At 29.0% G+C, this 20,648-nt stretch overlaps 1 protein-coding gene across 2 annotated transcripts; it reads right to left on the bottom strand.

Moving 5' to 3' along the window:
* Positions 1-16,053: 16,053 nt before the first annotated feature.
* LOC102585164 (cysteine-rich repeat secretory protein 38-like) lies at positions 16,054-18,828 on the bottom strand. 2 transcript variants are annotated; one of them, XM_006351496.2, is made up of 3 exons: positions 17,994-18,828; positions 16,639-16,761; positions 16,054-16,302 (listed from the first exon to the last, which is right to left on the bottom strand). In XM_006351496.2, the coding sequence occupies exons 1-3, from the start codon at positions 18,802-18,804 to the stop codon at positions 16,208-16,210; spliced, it is 1,029 nt and encodes a 342-aa protein (XP_006351558.2). In that variant the 5' UTR covers positions 18,805-18,828; the 3' UTR covers positions 16,054-16,207. The 2 variants fall into 2 exon arrangements, with proteins under 2 accessions (XP_006351558.2, XP_015165981.1); XM_015310495.1 differs by having other exon boundaries at positions 16,054-16,288.
* Positions 18,829-20,648: the final 1,820 nt, after the last annotated feature.

The following is a 20,648-nucleotide window of genomic DNA, read 5'->3' as shown; positions in this document are numbered from 1 at the left end:
TTTTTTTTTGTCCAACAATGGTAAATGAATAAATGGGGAAGAAGATGACTCTTAGTTAGGTCAAAACTTGACATTTTCAATGTTTTTTTTGAAGACCTCACGTTCTTAAAATATGTGTATCACACGCACTTTGAACAAGAATGCCACATAGGATGACAAGTCAAAAAAAGGGGTTTAAAATATCAAGTTTCTATAGGTTCAGGGGTTCAGTTGGTAAAGAATTAAGTAGAAGGGCCCAGAATACAAACTCATACAAGTACATGGATCCATCAGACCATTTCGCCTAATATTTATACCAAAATTTAAAAATATATACATAAGACCGCGAATTCACGCACCTCATTTTTAGCATCTGAATTCGCCCCTATGTGGAATATAATATATTAAAATGCCCTTTAATTTTAAAACATAAAGTTTTAAACATATCATCTAGAAAATTCGAATTAAAGAGTCATAAAAATGGAGGAGGATATTTATGTTAAGTTTGCCACACGAAGGCTTGAAGCTCAAGCTTCATCAATGGAACAGTAGAGATAGAGATGGAGAATTGGGAAAATATCTTCCTTTTCAAATGTATAGTGCTAGATCGATGATTATCTCTCTAACTAACTCAATAACCACCTCTAATCAGTTAATTAAGCAACTAACTAATACTGATCCTAGCACAGAACTAATGTTGTACCTTCTTTCAAACAGATTAAAGAGAAAAGTAATCAAGACAAATAAATTGAAACAGAAATAGTAAACGAGAAGATCTTATATATATTTTGAATAATTACCTTGGTCTTTGTCCCCCGGTGTGGTTGATGGCGGTGGTGGTGCTCCCGTTCTCCATTCGTCTTTGCCCCCGGTGTGGGTGATGGCGGTGGTGGTGCTCCCGTTCTCCCTTCGTCAGGATTTTTGAATTGATAGCTTAAATGGCACCTCCCTTCAGGCAAGCGCGACAATCTTCAGCTGACAAATCTGGTATACACTGCACCATGCCATACAACTTTTGAGAGAACGACAATGGTGTAATTTCATCAAAACTTTCAGCATATTTCAGATTATTTGTAACTTTAGGGGTAAGATTATCAAACATTGCATCTGAAATCCCTTTAACTTGTGTCGTCCATGAAAAGCTTTCTGAGTTGTAAACGATCCAATAATAAGACGAGACATTAAACGTGGACGCAAAATTAGGTATATCAGAATAGCGGACCAAACACTGGTCATACCATATAATTGCCTGTTTTTTGAGCGGACATTCACGCTGGATCCGCTCACTTGCCATGTCTATACATGCAGTTTTGGCAGTCTTTAGGCGCAACATCTCCTCTACAGAGATACAATCCATGAACTTTATCACCTACACTGGGATTTGCATAGATGGAATTGTTAGCATTATTGTACAATAATCTGTACAACAATCGGTTAAGATTGAACTGAAATTTGCTTCCTTGTGCATAATCACTAGTTGTATTTGGACAATAGCTTGCCATATATGTAAGTGATCTCTTCAGGTTTGATGCACACAAGGATATTTGAGAGAACAAACAAGCAAATTAGTATCAAATTCATTTTTGATTTTCGATCCTCTTCCTAACTTGTGTGATATTATGATCCGTCTCAAAATACTAATAGTCCATTTAAAACGACTTGGCAAATAGGAATATACCACTCATTACTTTCTCCAATTTAGTCAAGCGTTCATACCATGGTACTAGGATTTGGGACTTGAATCGGTCAAATAGGGAAGTTACCTTCCTAATTCTATTTATTATTACTTGCAAGTTTTTGCTAATGCATAGATTTTTTCAGCCTGTGTCTGTGTAGGTATCACTTAATGCATAGATTTTTTTGAGCGAAAAAGAAAACTGAAGGAGGGTAAAGATCAGAGTAATAGTGGGTATGAATGACGGTGATTTTTTAATTTTGAACTTTAGACAGAAATAAAGCTCATTTGGCAGCACTAAATGATAGGGGTAATTTTACCAAATCACCCTTATTAGATATAAGTAATTTAAACATCGAAAAATAAATAGTACTCCCTCCGTTCACTTTCAGTTGCCACATTTTGACTTGACACACACATTAAGAAAATAATTATTTATATAGATATTTTACCAAATTATCCCCTATTAAATGATAGCTTGAAAATGATTTGAAAAAATACTCCCTTTGTCCAACAATACTTATCCACTATTGACTTTGCACACTTCTTAAGAAACTATAAATAGAAGAGTAATTTGACTATATCATCCTTTGTATATACTAATAAAGACAATGTCTTGAAAAATGTAATAGGAAAATTACTATAATTAATGATAAGGGTAATTAGGAAGTAAGTGTAAAATTATTCATTGATTTTATAAAGTGGATAAGTATTGTTGGATATCCCAAAATAATATAGTAGTCAACTATTGTTAGACGGAGGGAGTAAGTATTTAATGCTAAAGGTAAAACATGTAAACAAATATTTTTTTTTCTTGATATGTCAAAAGTGATCAGTAAAAATAAAAATCTATTTTAGAAATAAGTGACAAGTAAAAGTGAACGGAGGGAGTATTTAATAGTAAGAGTAAAATAAACACAACATAGTAAATTACTCATTAGTTTTATAAACAAAACATGTATGGTTGGACATCTCAAAATAATATAGTAAACAAGTAAGATGGACGGAGGGAGTATTTCTTAATTCTAAAAATATTTGGTGAGCTAATATTTATTATACCTATTAAAATAAATAATTTGTCTGAACAACACATTAAATTAAATATAAATACTAATAACTTAGAACAATAAAGTAAATAACAAATAACTAGCAATAAAAAGTAATTTGTTTTGAATAGGATTAAGCAATTAAGTAATTTAAATTAAAGTAGATACCAAATAAATAAAAATAAATTAATACATGTACTGCAGTGCATTGCAGATAAACCAAGCAAATAAATTAATCAAATTTAACAAGAAAATAATCAACAGCCATTGTCTTGCCGTCAAAGAAAATATTTAGCAAAAAAATTAAGCAGAGAAGTTAAAAGTATCTAAGCAATTAGCAAGATACAATTTTCTTAGAAAAAAACTGATAGTGTTTTTCCCTTTTTACATATATTAATTATTTAATTTGTTGTTAATTAATATACAAGTAAATTATACAATCCCTCGTAAATTTTGTAAATATTAATTACAAAAACACAACAAACACCATATAGATTAATATATGAATAATTGTCATATAACATTTGAAAACTTACCAATTAACTATGGTATAAAATTAATATATAAATAATTTTTTATTCTATATATAAATAAAATATAATATAAAATAAATATATAAATAATTTCGTAGCTTAAATCAGCTACCAAACCGTTCTAACTGGTTTATGTAGAATAAAATGAAATCCCCCGATATTAAATATGACTCGAGGGTCTAGGTAATTGGGTGCCGATTTCTGAGAATTAGTAATTATTATACTAATTAATCTTTTTTTAAAATTTTAAAAAACTATTAAATACATAAAAAAATATTAGACCAAAAATAATTAAACTCACACTACTCGTATAATTATTTTTTACGGTACTACTCAACTGCAAATGAAATATTATATATGTGTTTGATTAATGTACAAATTCAACAGAGAATTTCTCAATTAAAATTGAAAAATCAAATACTCTTATTATCATATTTTTCAGATATTATATTTTACAATATAAATTTATTTTTTCACCCACAATACAAATTTTATAACCTATACTCCTATAGTATTATTTACATGTGGTTTATGAAAATTATATTTTAAATTTTATAATATTACTCATACTTTTCAAAACGCATTGAAAAAAGCACGATAACAAGTTTTAGAAAAAAATGATGCAAGTGGTGGAGGACACAGTAACGTTTGCTTAAATAAGTGGTTCTCATACTTTTTCAAAATGCGTTAAATAAAGCGTGACGTCAAGCTGTAGAAGAAAAGGATATGTGGAAATGGTGGGACACACACTCCGTTCACATAAATAAGTGTTGCTCATACTTTTCAAAACGCGTTAAGAAAGACGTGATACCAAGGTGTAGAAGAAAAAGATGGAAGTGGTGGAGGACACAACAACGTTGCACAAATAAGTGATGCTCATATTTTCAAAACACGTTAAGAAAAGCGCGACATCAAAAGATAGAAATAGTGGAGGACACACTCCGTTTACATAAATAAGAGGTTGATGGGGGTTAGGATTGAATTATGAAATATGTACCGAAGCTAATTGGTAGTTGGTGAAAAAAATAGTATTAAATGTAATATAATTCGTTACTATTATACGAATTATTTCAAAAGATTTATGTGGATGATATGAAATTACTTTGAGCCAATGCAAAATATTTTATTGTAACCCTTTTAGTACGTAGTCATCCAACTTGATAATCATAACGTCTTTCCTTTGTCCCAAAGTTATATATTTTTGATAATATTTATTTTCACTCTTTCATCGTCTCATCTTCTCTATAAATGACCAAGAACAATCACCAAAGGAAAACACTATTCTTACCAAGTGTCTTGTTGGTTTTGTTGATTCAATTTTGACATTTTCAATAAATATTGTAATCTGTGAGAAAGTGGGTGATAGACTTTGATGTTCCAAGATATATTAGCATAAATAAAAATGACTATATCATACACTCAAATTGAGAAAGGAGAAGAAATTGTTTATCTTGGTGACTCAAGAACAATTAAAGTTTTGAAAAAAGAAAAAGTTCTTCTCAAATTCACATCTAATCGAATCTTGACATTGAGTAATGTATTACATGTTCCTAATATTCGTATCAAATTGCTTTATGTGAAATTATTAGAAAAAGTTGGTATGAGTGTTTCTTTTGAAGATAATGAAGTTATATTGATCAAAAATAAATTTTTGTGGACTATAAATTTTGTAATTATGACTTATTTCCGCTTAATATTTATGATATTTTTTGTAATAATATATCAGCTTCTGCTCATATGATTGGGTCTATTTCATTATGACATGCTAAATTAAAACACGTTAACATCTAATATATAAGCTAATATTTTATTTAAATTTATCTGATGAACATTTATTTATTTTTTAAAATTTAAATTGTATATTTATTATGTTTACGAATTAATAAACTATGCACAACTAAATGCTAAGAAAAAAATCTTAATCATTTAATGTGTTAATTTGGAAATAACATTTTAATAATTCAGATATGTATTTATGTTCAAATGTCTTTATGTTAATGAAAATACATACAACTTAAAAATGTATATTGTTATGATTCTTGAACACTACTTGAAAGGGTAAATGCCCTTTAGTCAAATAACACTACTTTAAAATTAAAATTAGGGGTAAAGGTCAGATATACCTCTTAACTTTTAATAATGATATTCATATACTCTTCGTTATACTTTGAGATTGTATATACTCTTATCGTAATACTTTTGAATCATTTATACCCTTAAGTCAAACAGAACAACAATCTCAATGATTTACTTCATTTTTATTATATTTTTTATCTAAAATTAAAAGACCCGCCTAATTATTCATTTATTTTACCCGATCCAAATAAAAAAAACTGACCCAATCTAAAAATATCCTTACAAAACATTCGATTCAATCTCATCTATTCCTATTCTCAATAATCAGAATATCAAGTGTTTTCATGGTTGAAAATTCATTAACACATTTCAAATCTTCAAAATTTTTTGGCAAAGATAAAAAAAACAAGAAAAAAAAGAAGATGAGTAAAGCAACAAGATCGAGGCTGTTAGGGTTTTGAGGTGGTGGTGAATTGTAATAGGGTGGAGGCGAGTGAGCAAAAAGTGGAGAATTTGGCAGTGGAGAAAATCAGATAATTTTTTCTATCTTTTTTTTTTTTTATACCTTTATTGGTTTGGATTTTTTTAGTATGGGTATTATGCGGGTAAAATAAATGGATAGTTGGGTGAATTTTTTAAATTTTGAAAAAAAATAAAGTAATCGAATAAATTATTGAGATCGTGCCATGTATCTCTCCGGAGTATAAATAACATAACATAAAAGTATGAAAGTAAGAGAACCTCAAGATATAATGATAGATATATGCATACCATTTCTAAAAGTCTGGATTATATTTAACATTTTTCAATGCATACTCTTTTTGAATGAATAACAGTCAGTAAAGTATATTAAGAAATAATTTTCTTAATGGGCGTAATGGGTTCCAATAACATCTTAAACCACATTTAAAATGGATTCAATTTAGTATTATATGATTTAGATGTTTTAAAGTTTTTTTTCTTTTTAATAAAATGATTTTTTGACTCACTAGTTTAATGTGAAAGACGAAGGAACCATATTGATCCGAGGTAATATATTCCCCAACTTTGTCATTTAGAGTTGATATATCCTTATTATGAAAGTTGTTCATATACATACCCTACTGTTATACAAATGACTCGCATATACCCTTTTCATCTAACAAAAGTGAAAAAAAGTTAATTTTCATTATTTAAAAAAAAAATATAATCCATATGAGGTATATTTGATCTGTCTCACATGTATTTTTTAACTTGTTTATTTCAATGAATAATTTAAATTTATTATTTTAATGATCAAATTTATTTATGTTTCAATAATTTTTTTGTAAAATTTATTATGGATGTCCCATTTTTTTTACTAATATAAAAACTCAATTACAATATAGCCGAAAAATAGTTTAAAATTATAACATAGCCACAAAAAATTAGTTTTAATTTTTTTTTTGTTATACTAAAGAATGAAAGAAAAAAAAATAAGAATGAGAAAATCAAACAATTATAATCAAAGAAATCAAAATATGATTTATATATGAAAAAGATTAAAATATACTTTGAATATATACCCTTACATGATTTTTTTAAAAAATTAAAAGTAAAAAATGTAAATTTAAAACTAATTTTTTTCACTTCCGTTAGATGCAGGGTATAACCCTGTGAGCTCCTTTTGTATAGGTAAGGATATATGTGAGTCATTTGTGTAACGATAAGGGTATATATAAACCATAAAAAATATCAAAATTGAAGGGTATATCATGTCATTTTTCCTTTGATTCTATAAATGTGAAATTGTTTTCTTTTTTTTCATAGGAAAATTGCCTCCACAAACAACCTCCTACAAGTGAATTCACAGCATGCAACTTGGCAATTATACCACTTTTGTTTTAATTTGTTTGTGTGGTAAATTTTGACATTTTTTTTAATCTGATTAAAAAAAACAAATAAGAACAAATAAATTGAAATAAAGATGTACTCAGTAATTACCTTCGTCTTTGTGCCCCTGTTCAGGTGACGATGATGGTGTTCCCATTCTCCCCGTCAGAATTTTTGAATTGATAGCTTAAATAGACATTCGCGTGGTACATATTTAGGGATTACATACCGCGCACCCTCCAGCGCGACAATCTTCCGTTGATGGATCTGATATACACTGCACCATGGCATACAACTTCTGATCGAGACAACGATAATAGTGTAATTTCATCAAAACTTTCAGCATATATTTCAGATCATTTGTAGCTTTGTGTGCTATAAACAATCCAATAATAAGATAGAGACGGTTAATTAAGAAGTCTCATATCGATAGAGGGTGGGAAATTGATCTCCTTATATGATCTCGAACAAACTTCTCTCGTGAGCTAACTTTTGAAGTTGAGTTAAGCCCAAGATTCTTCTTGTCGGATCGTACCAAATAATCGCCTGTTATTATTTGAGCGTCTATATATGCAGTTTTGGCAATCTCTTTCGATGAACTTTATCGTCGTCGTTTTCTCCTACACTTGGTTTTGCATTGTATATTAATATGTACAGCAATAGGTAATTTGCTTCCTTCTGTATAATTACTGGTGGTATTTGGGCAATAGCTTGTCATGTAAGTCATCTCTGGAGGTTTAAGTTTGACAGAACAAGTCAAAATCGATATCATTCTTGATTTTTGATCCTCTTCTAACTCCTCTTGCTATAGCTATAACATGATACTCCATCCATCATCTTTAAATATAGGAAAAATTACAGAAATATACTACTTAAGTCTTTTATTAACAAAATATCAATATACTTATATTTAATTACAAACTAAGTTTTTAAATTACATACATAACAAAACATTTAATTTTTGTATTTAATTTATCAAATATTCTCTCTCCTAATCAGTTCCAAATTCACACGTTCATTACCTTTTTTTTTCCGTTTTTTAGGCATAGTGAAAGTCTTTGGGATCCTAATTAGTTTTTTATTTTTGTTCTGATAAAGCAATATTTTTTACCAAGAAAGGGTGTACTTTTCAATGTTGAGTGATAGTTTCAATAAAATCTTGAAAATATTTTGAGAAGTCAAAAGGGTTTCCTTCCATATTCTTCTTCAACTTTCTCAACCGGACGGATTTTAAAGTATACAACCTTTAATCTTCTCTTTCTTTTTCAAATTTTTTAACCTTTAATCTTCTCTCATAGAAACGTTTCACAAAACAACTAATCTAAAAAATTGCCATTGTTCGATGGAAAATTGATATTGAATCTGTTAGTGAAGATGAAGCTTCTAACCAAGGTCGTCGGTCAAATCGGAGGGTCAAGGAGTAAAAAGTGTAATTTCTTAAGACAGAATTTCATGAATGTTTTATGCTTTTGAATTTTTTTTGTAATTTTGGATAGTACTTTAGTTGCGTTTATGGTATTTAGTTTGTTGGATATTGTCTTTATTCTGTGATTTTGCATTTTTTTGGTTGTTTTTTTGATTGAATATTGTGATAAATTTATAGTGTGAGTTTGGATTGTACATGTATGAGTTTGGTATAAATTTAGGTATAAATTGGGTTTTATCATTATTGAAAAATTATATTAAATGCTTTTATATGATCGCTTGGATTTCTTTCAAAGTTGCAGGTTGGTATACATACCAATGTGTTTACCCAGTTTGGTACTTTTTTTCTTTCATATGTAAACCAATTTTTTTCTTTAACATAGTGTTTTTTTTTTTTGGTTTCAGTGTTAACCAAGAGTGTAGTCATAAGCCATTTATTGAAATATCAAAGTATTTTACCAAAAATATAACCATTTAATGATTTAAAAAAAAACAGTCAAAGAAACACCAAAGTATTTTATCAATATGTTAACCATTTAATAAACTTAAAATAAAACAGTCAAAGATTACATACCCTTAAACCAATTTTTAAAATTTATGATTTTATCAGGTTACTTCAATAAATGTAGGAACTATTTTTCATATTATTATTTACACCAATTCACATACTTAAAATACACTAAAATATTTACCATATTTTTATTTTGCGAGGTTCTAATTATATACCATAGATTGTCAAACTTGTAGTTTTTTACACCACCAATTACAACAAATAATTTATTAATGCACTCATTTTAATTTATGTATGTTCATATGTAAGATAATATACCATCATCATTATGACATTTGGTTTTAATATATACCATCATTATTATGACATTTGGTTTTAATATATGCCATCATTTATACCAAGCTATGTACCAGTTGTAACAGGAGTAAACCAATTTTACAGTTTTTATCAATAATCGTTTTTTGTTTGGCCGATTTTTTAAGTTCAGAGAAAGGAGTTATGTTTTTGGTAGGAAACCTTTATTTATGGGAGATAATATATAGCATATTTGAATAAATTAGGGAAGGTTAAAATTATTGGAGAAATTTATGGGAAGTGGGATAAGCATGATTGATTTGGAAAATCTTTTTTTTTTAAATTTAAATTCTACTTTTGAAAAAAAAAGTATTGCTATATAATTGAAAAAAAAAAGTATTGCTATGTTGGTGTAAATACAATTGTTAATTTGTATACTTAAAAAATCCGCCCTTAAATATATAGATGTCGTCCGTATAAATATGACTTGGTCAATAGGAAACCACTCATTCCTTTCTCCACTCAATATACCAATCAGTCAAAGTGTTCTTATCTTTATGAACAAGAAAAGAGTCTGATATACCTCATTATTTAGAGTTGAGTGGTATAAATTGTGTTTGTATTGTTATTATTATTATTTTTATCATTTTACTGTTATATTAATGACTCACATATATTTTATTTTTATTTTTAATGAAAGTAAAAAATAATAATTTTAATTTAGTTTTTTTAAAAAAAATATATAATTTGTATTGGGTATATTTGATCATCCTCACACGTCTTATTTTTTGACTTTTTTTGTTTCAACGACTAATTTAAATTTATTATTTTGATGGTCAAATTTATTTATTTTTCACTAATTTTCTTGTAAAATTTATTATAGATTCCCCGATTTTTTTTTTACAAATACAAAAAATTACAATACAATCACGAGAAAATAGTTTAAAATTATAATATAGCCACACAAAATTAGTTTTAAATTATTTTCTTTATACTAAAGAATGAAAAAAAAACTCAAATAATGAAAATCAAAGAAATCAAAAAATAACTTGTGTATAAAAAAGATTAAAATATACTTTGAACTCTCCTAAAAGGATCATATATACCCTTGAACTCTCCTAAAATGGTTTTAATGTATAACAAATGTATTCATTTTGATCTGTCATATATTAATTTAATTGAAATGATTCTTAATATTTAACAAAAAGTGTTCATTTTTGTCTTTTATCTTAAAATTAATAAATTAATAAGAAAAAAATGTTAAATTTAACTTTGAACCCTACAGGCTAACAAAATTTCCCATTATTGTCTTCTTTTTAACTTTTAAAAAAGAACTTGATAAAATTTAACAACATTTTCTCCTACAAAAGTAATTATTTTTCCCTCTCCTAAAATATTATTTCCCTTACCTTATACCAATTTCTTTTTATAAAAATTATATTTTTTTAAATTTTATTATATCACCCATAGGTCTTTAAACAAACAACTACAAGTCAATGAAGGCATGACAAACTCTAGAAGAAAAGGATGAAAGTTTGCCTAACTAAGAGGTTGGTGGGGCCGTGGGGGATTCCGGATTTCATATAAAACCCATGATTTTATTGGATGGTAAAATTAATTGGAGATAATATCTCACATGGTTATTTAATTATGAGTTTTTTCTCAAAAAATCACTGAATTTTGATTTTTAACTTAAAAATCACTCTACTCTAAGGTTTTTTCCTCAAAAGTCACTCAAATATGTGTTTTTATTTATTTATAGAAAATCACAAAACTTTGATTATTAACTCAAAAATCACTCAACTAGAAGTGTTTTACTTATAAAGTCAATCAACTAAGAATGCTTACTTACAAATTCATTCAATCTATTTAATTTATTTTTTTCATTAATATTTACTAACATAAAATTAATTATTAACCAAAATTTTAAGAGATAAATAGATATTCATTTAAATAATTTAGTAAGTGATTATATAAAATGACTACTCGATTTGTATCTATTTTTTTTTGTTTTTTGAAAAAGTTAAGAAACCAAGAAGAAAGATTAGGAAATGATGGACTCTGTTGTGATCTTTAAGCTAATCTGCTTTCGAAATCATATTAATCCAAATAACTAAAAATTGTTTCCAATTTGAGGGGTGAATAGTTTGGCAGTAGCAAAATGTTTGCTAGTAAAATATCTTTTTATTTCTTAAAAATTTGGTTAGAAATAAAAAATTTATGTTAGTAAATTTTAATGAAAAATCAATTAAATAGGATGATTGGCTTTGTAAATAAAACACTCATGGCTGAATGACTTTGTAAGTAAAACAACCATTGTTAAGTGACTTGCTAAAAATTAAAGTTTAGTGACTTTCTAAGAAAAGAATTCACAGTTGAGTGACTTATGAAGGAAAAAATCATAGTTGAGTGATTTTTAAGTTAAAAATCAAAATTGAGCGACTTTCTAAACAAATAATCTATAGTTGACCATCTAAATTCCAGGATATTATCTCAATTAGTTAGATGCAAAAACTTGAAAGTATTAGAACAATATTAAGAAGTCGTGTATGTTCTTCTCCCTTATGGATTGCAAACATCAAGAGCATGAGGTGAATTCTAGTCGTCATAAATCTAAATCCGATAGTTCAGAAAGGTCTTGTACAACCTTCTCTTGTGGTGAACAGTGTTGAGCATCTGAAATAGGATGCAAGAGCATTTTTGAATGTAAAGAATGATGGAAACCAAATAACTAAATTTTTTTCTACAAAAGAATTGGCTTCAACTAATTTGAATGTTAGCAAGATTATGGAAAATACTGCCGTTGAAGTTCATATTAATTCTACTAATTTGATCGATGAGTCAATTATCGATTGGGGCAACAATTATCTCAAAATAGAGTTGTTACAAGTGAGAAATCCAACCTAGCTACTGCTGTAGCTACTCAACTTTCTTCTTGGCTTTTATATTTTTGCATTATATATCTAAGCATTCTCATTTCTAGTATCATCATAAAATATATTAAAATACTTAAGTTGAATTGTGAGAAAATAAGGAATTTTTGTATTTTAGTAAAAGAGTAGGGAAATATTGAGAATAGGTCAAAAAGTGTTGTGTATTTAAGTAATTTGTCCTAAAAAAAAAGGGCCCAAAACTTGGGTTTTTTGATGGGTTTAAGATGTTGGAAAAAATGGTAATTAAACAAATGACCAAATGAATTTAAATTGTAGCCAAAATGGAATTTAACCAGTGAATTTGGTCGACATTTAAACAAGACGATTTTTCATAAATTAATTAAGGGGCTTCTTAATCTTCACGAAATAAGATAATTAATTTGATTATAAAATAATTAATTTAATTACAAACTAATTAACTCAAAATTATAACTATAATTTAAACTAAATTAAATTAATAAAATATTTAACTAAAATGTAAATCTTTTGTGATGATTTTCAAATATTCTTAAAAGATACTAATTATATACATAATTATAAAAACACATATATTATTTAAAAATTATAAAAATAATTCAACTATTTAAAATAACTTGCAAACTATATTATAATTTAATTTTTTTTGAAATTTTATAAAACTAATTATTTTAAATTGTTTGAAATTGAAGAAGCTCGATGATTAATCTATAATGTGGAGGTCCAAAATTGGGTGTCAACAATTATTATTATTATTATATTAAGGACTCACACATATCTCTTTTTTTCTAATGGAAGTAAAAAAGAATAATTTTAATTTATTTAAAAAAATTTATATATAATCTGTATAGGGGTATGTTTAATCATCCTCACACGTCTTATTTTTTTTTTGACTTTTTTTGTTTCAACGACTAATTTAAATTTATTATTTTGATGGTCAAATTTATTTATGTTTCACTAATTTTCTTGTAAAATTTATTATAGATGCACCAATTTTTTTACAAATACAAAAACTAAATTACAATACAGTCACGAGAAAATAGTTTTAAATTATAGTACAGCCACACAAAATTAGTTTTAAATTATTTTCTTTATACTAAAGAATAACTTATGTATAAAAAAGATTAAAATATATTTTGAACTCTCCTAAAAGGATCATATATACCTTGAACTCTCCTAAAATGGTTTTAATGTATAACAAATGTATTCATTTTGGTCTGTCATATATTCATTTAATTGAAATGATTCTTAAAGTTTAACAAAAAGTGTTCATTTCGGTCTTTTATCTTAAACTTTATAAATTAATAAGAAAAAAATGTTAAATTTAACTTTGAACCCAACAGGCTAACAAAATTTATCATTATTGTCTTCTTTTTAACTTAAAAAAAAAAACTTCATAAAATTTCACACCATTTTCTCCTACAAAATTAATTATTTTTCCCTCTCCTAAAATATTATACCAATTTCTTTTTATAAAAATTATGTTTTTTTTAAATTTTATTATATCACCCATATGTCTTTAAACAAACAAGTCAATGAAGGCATGGCAAACTCTAGAAGAAAAGGGTGAAAGTGGCAGAGGACACCGTCACGTTTGCCTAACTAAGAGGTTGGTGGGGCCGTGGGGGATTCCGGATTTCATATAAAGCTTTAAATGAAGAGCAACTTTCACATATAGGAAACATAAAATTTATATTTGTATGTTGTAACAAAGTTTGCATAATTGCGCTCTATAGCAAACATAAATATGTATATTTCGCTATACATATACAAAAGAAAACAGTTGTATAATCTGCTTTGGTATACATATACAAAAAAGTCAATTGTATAAAGTGAGAGAGGCGAGTGAGCGAGCGAGATCTGGGAGAGTGGCGAGCGAGATCTGGGAGAGGGGAGAGAGGGGAACGAAAATATATGTATATATACAATTTTCACGCATTTTATACATTTGCGTGTTTGTATATAGTGAGAGAGGCGAGCGAGAGAGCGAGATCTGGGAGAGTGGCGAGCGAGATCTGGGAGAGGGGAGAGAGGGGAACGAAAATATATGTATATATACAATTTTCACGCATTTTATACATTTGCGTGTTTGTATATAGTGAGAGAGGCGAGCGAGAGAGCGAGATCTGGGAGAGTGGCGAGCGAGATCTGGGAGAGGGGAGAGAGGGGAACGAAAATATATGTATATATACAATTTTCTCTCGCTTTATACAAACACAAACACACTTTATACACTTGCGTTTGTATAAAAAAACGAGAGAGGCGAGGGAGAGAACGAGAGTGGCGAGCGAGATTCATCAGGAGAGGTGAAATAGCAACAGTTTGAGTGACTTTTAAATTAAAAATCAAAATTGAGTGACTTTCTAAGCAAATAATCTATAATTGAGTGACCATCTGAGATATTATCTCAATTAATTAGATGCACAAACTTGAAAGAAAACTTGGAAAGTATTAGAAGAATATTAAGAAGTCGTGTATGTCCTCCCCCCTTATGGATTGCAAACATCAAGAGCATGAGGTGAGTTCTAGTCGTCATAAATCTAAATCCGATAGTTCAGAAAGGTCTTGTACAACCTTCTCTTGAGGTTAACAATGTTGAGCATCTGAAACAGGATGCAAGAGCATTTTTGAATGCAAAGAAGGATGGAAACCAAATGACTAAATTATTTTCTACAAAAGAATTGGCTTCAACTAATTTGAATGTTGGCAAGATTATGCAAAATACTGCCGTTGAAGTTCATATTAATTCTACTAATTTGATCGATGAGTCAATTATCGAATTGGGGCAACAATTATCTCAAAATAGAGTTGTTACAAGTGAGAAATCCAACTTAGCTATTGTTGTAGCTACTCAACTTTCTTCTTGACTTTTATATTTTTGCATTATATATCTAAGCATTCTCATTTCTAGTATCATCATAAAATATATGAAATTTTATGGTGATCTAAAATACCTAATTTTCTCTAGTTCTTGTTTTCTTCACGTTTGTTAATTAGTAGAGGTTCTTTACTTTATTAGTATTTGGTAAAGTAAGTCCTAGGCCCTCTTGCTTATAATTGATTATTCATAAGAATTTTTTTATATATTTTTAGTAAAACAGCTCTAGATACTCTGTCTAGTAATATAAATCGCCAAAAAGAAAAAGAAAAAGAAAGAAGAAGTAAGGAACAAAACAGATTGGGACAGGTTAAAGCTTATATAAGTATAGGAATGACAAGCGGTTGCGCAGCAAACCCATGTAAATTCCTACGTAAAAATCCTCCGAGACAAATTATCCTTCAAATCTTGTTTTGCTTTGAGGGTGAGAATTTTATAAAGAAAAAAATGATTTTTTTTTCAAGTCATTGAAAAATTAGAGACTATGCAGAAGACGAGAGGAAGTTGTTGGGATAGTAAACAGAGATCCCTAGTAAACATCATTCACTTTCAACCTTAAGATTGTGAGTTCGAGTCAAATCTTAGAGCTGCCAAGAAGAATAAAAAAGAAAAAGATTATGCAGAAAACCAAATAATTATGTTTGTTAATGAAACACCTTCAGTAGTTGTTTGAGTTGTTGCAACTCCATGAAGAATTTCATAAAAATGTCAGTACTAGATAAATCTGGATACCTTAGGATTTTCCTGCGGATTAGTAAAATATTTTCTCTCTCGTTGCCTGCAGATATTTCTATCAAAAATAATATTTCCCGCAGGTAATGTATTCTAAAAAAATTCATTTCTGTACGAAAATCTCTAGTTATTTTCTGTGAAAAAAATTAACATGGGAAAAATGGAGATTTATTGTATTTCATAGCCAGTCAGTACAAGTATATAATATACCCTGACATCAGAAATAATCACACAACAAGAGGGGTTGAAAATAGGAACAAGCAGAACAGAATTGAGTTTAAAACAAAATACAACTTAATTAAATCCAACATTTAAAATTCACCAAGTAAGTTTCCTTCCATGTCAAGCAATTGAAGTAGTCGTCTCCTTTCCCTCCTCTCTGCAAAGATTCAACTTTATATAGGTTAGATGAAACATTAATTACTACTCTCTTCGTCTCAATTTATGTCATACATTTCATTTTTTGAGAGTCAAATAATTTAAGTTTGACTGAGAATTTGCTCATAGAATCTTCAAAAAGTTTGAAATGAAATTTATATATATGTAAACTACGTAAAAAGTAATACAAGTCACAATAATTGACAATTCAAAATATTTAAAAGATATATGAAAAATTAATGATAAAAAATAGACTTATTTGAATATCGAAATCTAATTAAATATGTTACATAAATTGAGACAGAGGAAATATTGTTTTCTTTTAAACCAATAATATTAATTTTGTGTTACCTCTCTCAGCTCTTCTTCTACTTCTTTTCTTAAGGTAAAGGCAAGATCCTGTCAATACAACGGCCAGCAGTGCTATAACACCTGTGACGATACAAATAACCTTGGTCCTCCAAGTAATTTCCCCTGAAAACAAAAAATAGCCTGTCAAAGATTAATATTTTTAAAGTTTTTTTTCTTTCTAAAAATGAAGAGAAGTGCTCAAAACATTGCTTCTAAATTTAGCGTGAATTATTAGTTTCATTCTCAAATCATTGACAGCCTTCAAAACATCATTTTACTTGACTAACTAAATTTAAATACACCAATCTTGCAACATGAATGAAATACACCCCTAAATTTTCATCAGGAGTGTTTTCATCACTTCTTTTGACTTTTTATTAAGTGTCACATATTCTACAGAGTTTGAAACCACTTGTTATATTATGTGACAGTTTAAAGATATATGAGAGTGTATTTATTTACGCGAAGTTCATAAATGTTTTCATTTTTCAATAATTCTCTCTTAAAAAAATGATCTTTTTGAAGTAATTAGTTTAATGTGAAAGACGCGGGAATATATGAGGCCTCCATATATTGATTCTATGGGAAAATTGTTTTTTTCTTCTTCCATTTGCCTTCATAAACAACCTCCTAGAAGTAAAATCACTACAGGCAACTTAATGAGTACTTTTTCAGTTTCAATTTGTTTGTGCGATTAATTTTTTATTTGACACAGTTCAAGAAAATAAATAAAACTTTAAAATTCTATAATCTTAAATTAAAGATAGGTAGAATAAGAGATGAATATAGGATTTCTAGTACATAAGTGCACTAATAAAAAATGTATTAAGAGGGAATTGAACCCTAGATAATATTTATACCAAATTTTAAAAATATATACATAAGATCCCTAATTTTACAGAGACCGCGAATTCACGCACCTCATTTTTAGCATCTGAATTCGCCCCTGTGTGGAATATAATATATTAAAATGCCCTTTAATTTTGAAACATAAAGTTTTGAACATATCATCTAGAAAGTTCGAATTAAAGAGTCACGAAAATGGAGGATGATAGCTATGTTAAGTTTGCCACACGAAGGCTTGAAGCTCAAGCTTTATCAATGGAACAGTAGAGATAGAGAATTGGGAAAATATCTTCCTTTTCAATTGTATAGTGCTAGATCGATGATTATCTCTCTAACTAACTCAATAACCACCTCTAATCAGTTAATTAAGCAACTAACTAATACTGATCTTAGCACAGAACTAATGTTGTACCTTTTTTCAAACAGACTAAAAAGAAAAGTAATCAAGACAAAAAAATTGAAATAGAAGTAGTAAACGAGAAGATCTTATATATATTTTGAATAATTACCTTGGTCTTTGTCCCCTGGTGCGGTTGATGGCGGTCCCAGTGTGGGTGATGGCGGTGGTGGTGCTCCCGTTCTCCCTTCCTCAGGATTTTTGAATTGATAGCTTAAATGACAGCTTTCATGTACAACTCTACATTCACGTGGTACAGATTTAGGGATTACAGACCGCGCACCCTTCAGGCAAGCACGGCAATCTTCCGCTGACAAATCTGGTATACACTGCACCATGCCATACAACTTCTGAGATAACGACAACGGTGTAATTTCATCAAAACTTTCAGCATATTTGAGATCATTTGTAGCTTTAGGGGTGAGATTATCAAACATTGCATCTGAAATCCCTTTAACTTGGTTCATCCATGAAAAGCTTTCTGTGTTGTAAACGATCCAATAATAAGACGAGACATTAAACGTGGACGCAAAATTAGGTATACTAGAATAGCGTATCAAACACTGATCATACAATATAGTTGCTTGTTTCTTAAGCGGACATTCACGCTGGATCCGCTCACTTGCCACATCTATGCAGTTTTGGCAGTCTTTAGGTGCAACGTCTCCTCTACAGAGATACAATCCATGAACTTTATCGTCATCGTTTTCACCTACACTGGGTTTTGCATAGATGGAATTGCTAGCATTATTGTACAATAATCTGTACAATAAGCGGTTAAGATTGAACTGAAATTTGCTTCCTTCTGTATAATCACTAGCGGTATTTGGACAATTGCTTGTCATGTAAGTGATCTCTGCAGGTTTGACGCCCACAAGGATTATTGACAGAACAAGCAAGCAAATGATCAGAATCAATGTCATTCTTGATTTTCTGAGGTATGTATACTTAGTTTGACTGGTGAATTTGATTTATAGATGAAATATGATACTCCGTCCGTCTCAAAATACTTGTGGTTCATACAATTACAAGACTTTGCACTTGAAATTCCTGCAGCTTTCAAGGAAGTTTCCTTCCTAATTCTATCAAGTTTTGAATTTCTTGACCTAACGACTTGGGATTTCTTGCCCTACTTGATGAAAACCTTTATACAGTTATTGCAAGTAAATTACATTAGAAATAGATATTTAGGGATTCGTGTTACAAAATAACAACATATTCATTGAAATTTCACAAGTGAGATTTGGGGAGGATAGAATGTACGAAGATCTTAATATTACATCGTGGAGGTAGAGAAACTATTTCCAAAAGATCCTTAGCTCAAGTGTTCGAAATTTAGGTATAGAGAATGAGTCAATAAAGAAAATATAGCAAGTAAGAAAAATAGTATGATAATCGAAACACACTAAATAATATATTAGGATAGACTATTGTAAACAATAATAAATATTAAAATAAGAACTACAATAATACAATTAGTACAATAACAATGACAAACACCAACCACCTTAAGCAATACATTAGTACACTACCTTCTAACCTTCTGTTAGGTATTAATTGCTCTGAGTTTCTTACCAAAAATAAGTTTTTCCTTTTAGGAAAAAGTTTAAGATTTGACTAGTCTTTTTCTTGTAGGAAAATGTTTAGGACTCTATAAATAGAAGTTTGTTCCTTCTAACTTAATCAACATTCACAATGTAGTCCTAAGGTTTTGAGAGTTTCGATTATATGGGAGAATTTGTGAACCTCGTATTCCGAGTGAATTGGTTGAGATTAATTTCTCTCTATATTTTTGTAACACCCCAGAAAATTTTCGAACTAAGACCCGAACCTTTCTTAGTAGTGAGTGAGATTTTTGCAAGGAATTAAAAATTTCTTAAGTGTTAAGGTCATTAGATGTAGCACCTTGAGTTCCAAAAAGAGTTAAATTGGAAATAGCAAAATCTGAAATTTTGCAAGTTAAGCTAAGTATGAGTTTTGGGTCGACTTCAAATGACCATAACTCATAGCTCAAGATGATTTAGGTGTTCTACCAGATACCGTAGGAAAGATCTTTGAATTATCTTTCCAACGCCACCGAGTTTGCTATGTTTCGAGGTCGGATGAGTGAGATATGGCCTTTTGAAGATAGGCTGTCCAGTTAAGGAAAGTTAGCCGAAAATAAAGAGGGGTATTTTGGTCTTTTCCTTACCCAACCAGATTTAATTCGTTTTTAGTAATATTTTAAGGGTCTAATCCTATTAGGTTCAGTTTTATAATCCTAAAATACGCCTAGGGTTTTAGTTGAGAGTTCAAGAAGAGAAAAGAAGAAGAGAAAAGAAGAGAAAAGAGGAGAGGATCGAAGCGTTCGTCGAGATGCTTGAGAGTTGTTGCGGATTGTCACCATGAGATTAAGCCATAAGAGGTATGTAAGCTTCCATAGTGTTGGGTTCTTTCACCCACACGCCAATCATGATTTATTCAGCGTAATTTCGTTCTTGAAATTTAAAGATTAGAGTTCTTGATGAGTTCTTGATAAGTTTTCTTGAAGTTTTAATGTAAGATTCTGCTTGGGTCAACTTTAAACGACCATATTTCTTAGAATATTAAGAGTTACGTGATCCTTAACCTATCCAATTAAAGATATTTGAATCTACTTTCCCAACTCCACCAATTTCGCGTCAATCCAATATCTGAGTAAAATGTTATGACTATTTTAGTAACCTATACAGTGCTGTTACGAAATAGCCGACGGGAAACTATTGAAAATAATCGTTTTTGTCTTTTT

Source organism: Solanum tuberosum, unplaced genomic scaffold (assembly GCF_000226075.1).
Source record: "Solanum tuberosum cultivar DM 1-3 516 R44 unplaced genomic scaffold, SolTub_3.0 scf00127, whole genome shotgun sequence".
In the NCBI taxonomy this organism is placed as follows: domain Eukaryota; kingdom Viridiplantae; phylum Streptophyta; class Magnoliopsida; order Solanales; family Solanaceae; genus Solanum; species Solanum tuberosum.
The sequence above is the reverse complement of the archived record's forward strand: the minus strand, read 5'-3'. Positions and strand labels throughout refer to the sequence as shown.

Excerpts from the sequence above, each read along its gene's own strand:
- LOC102585164 (XM_006351496.2), bottom strand. The coding sequence starts at position 18,804 with ATGACATTGATTCTGATCATTTGCTTGCTTGTTCTGTCAATAATCCTT. Across the intron at positions 16,762-17,993 it reads ACCAGGGGACAAAGACCAAG|GGGAAATTACTTGGAGGACC; the intron begins GTAATTATTCAA and ends TTTTGTTTTCAG. Across the intron at positions 16,303-16,638 it reads TAGAAGAAGAGCTGAGAGAG|TTGAATCTTTGCAGAGAGGA; the intron begins GTAACACAAAAT and ends ACCTATATAAAG.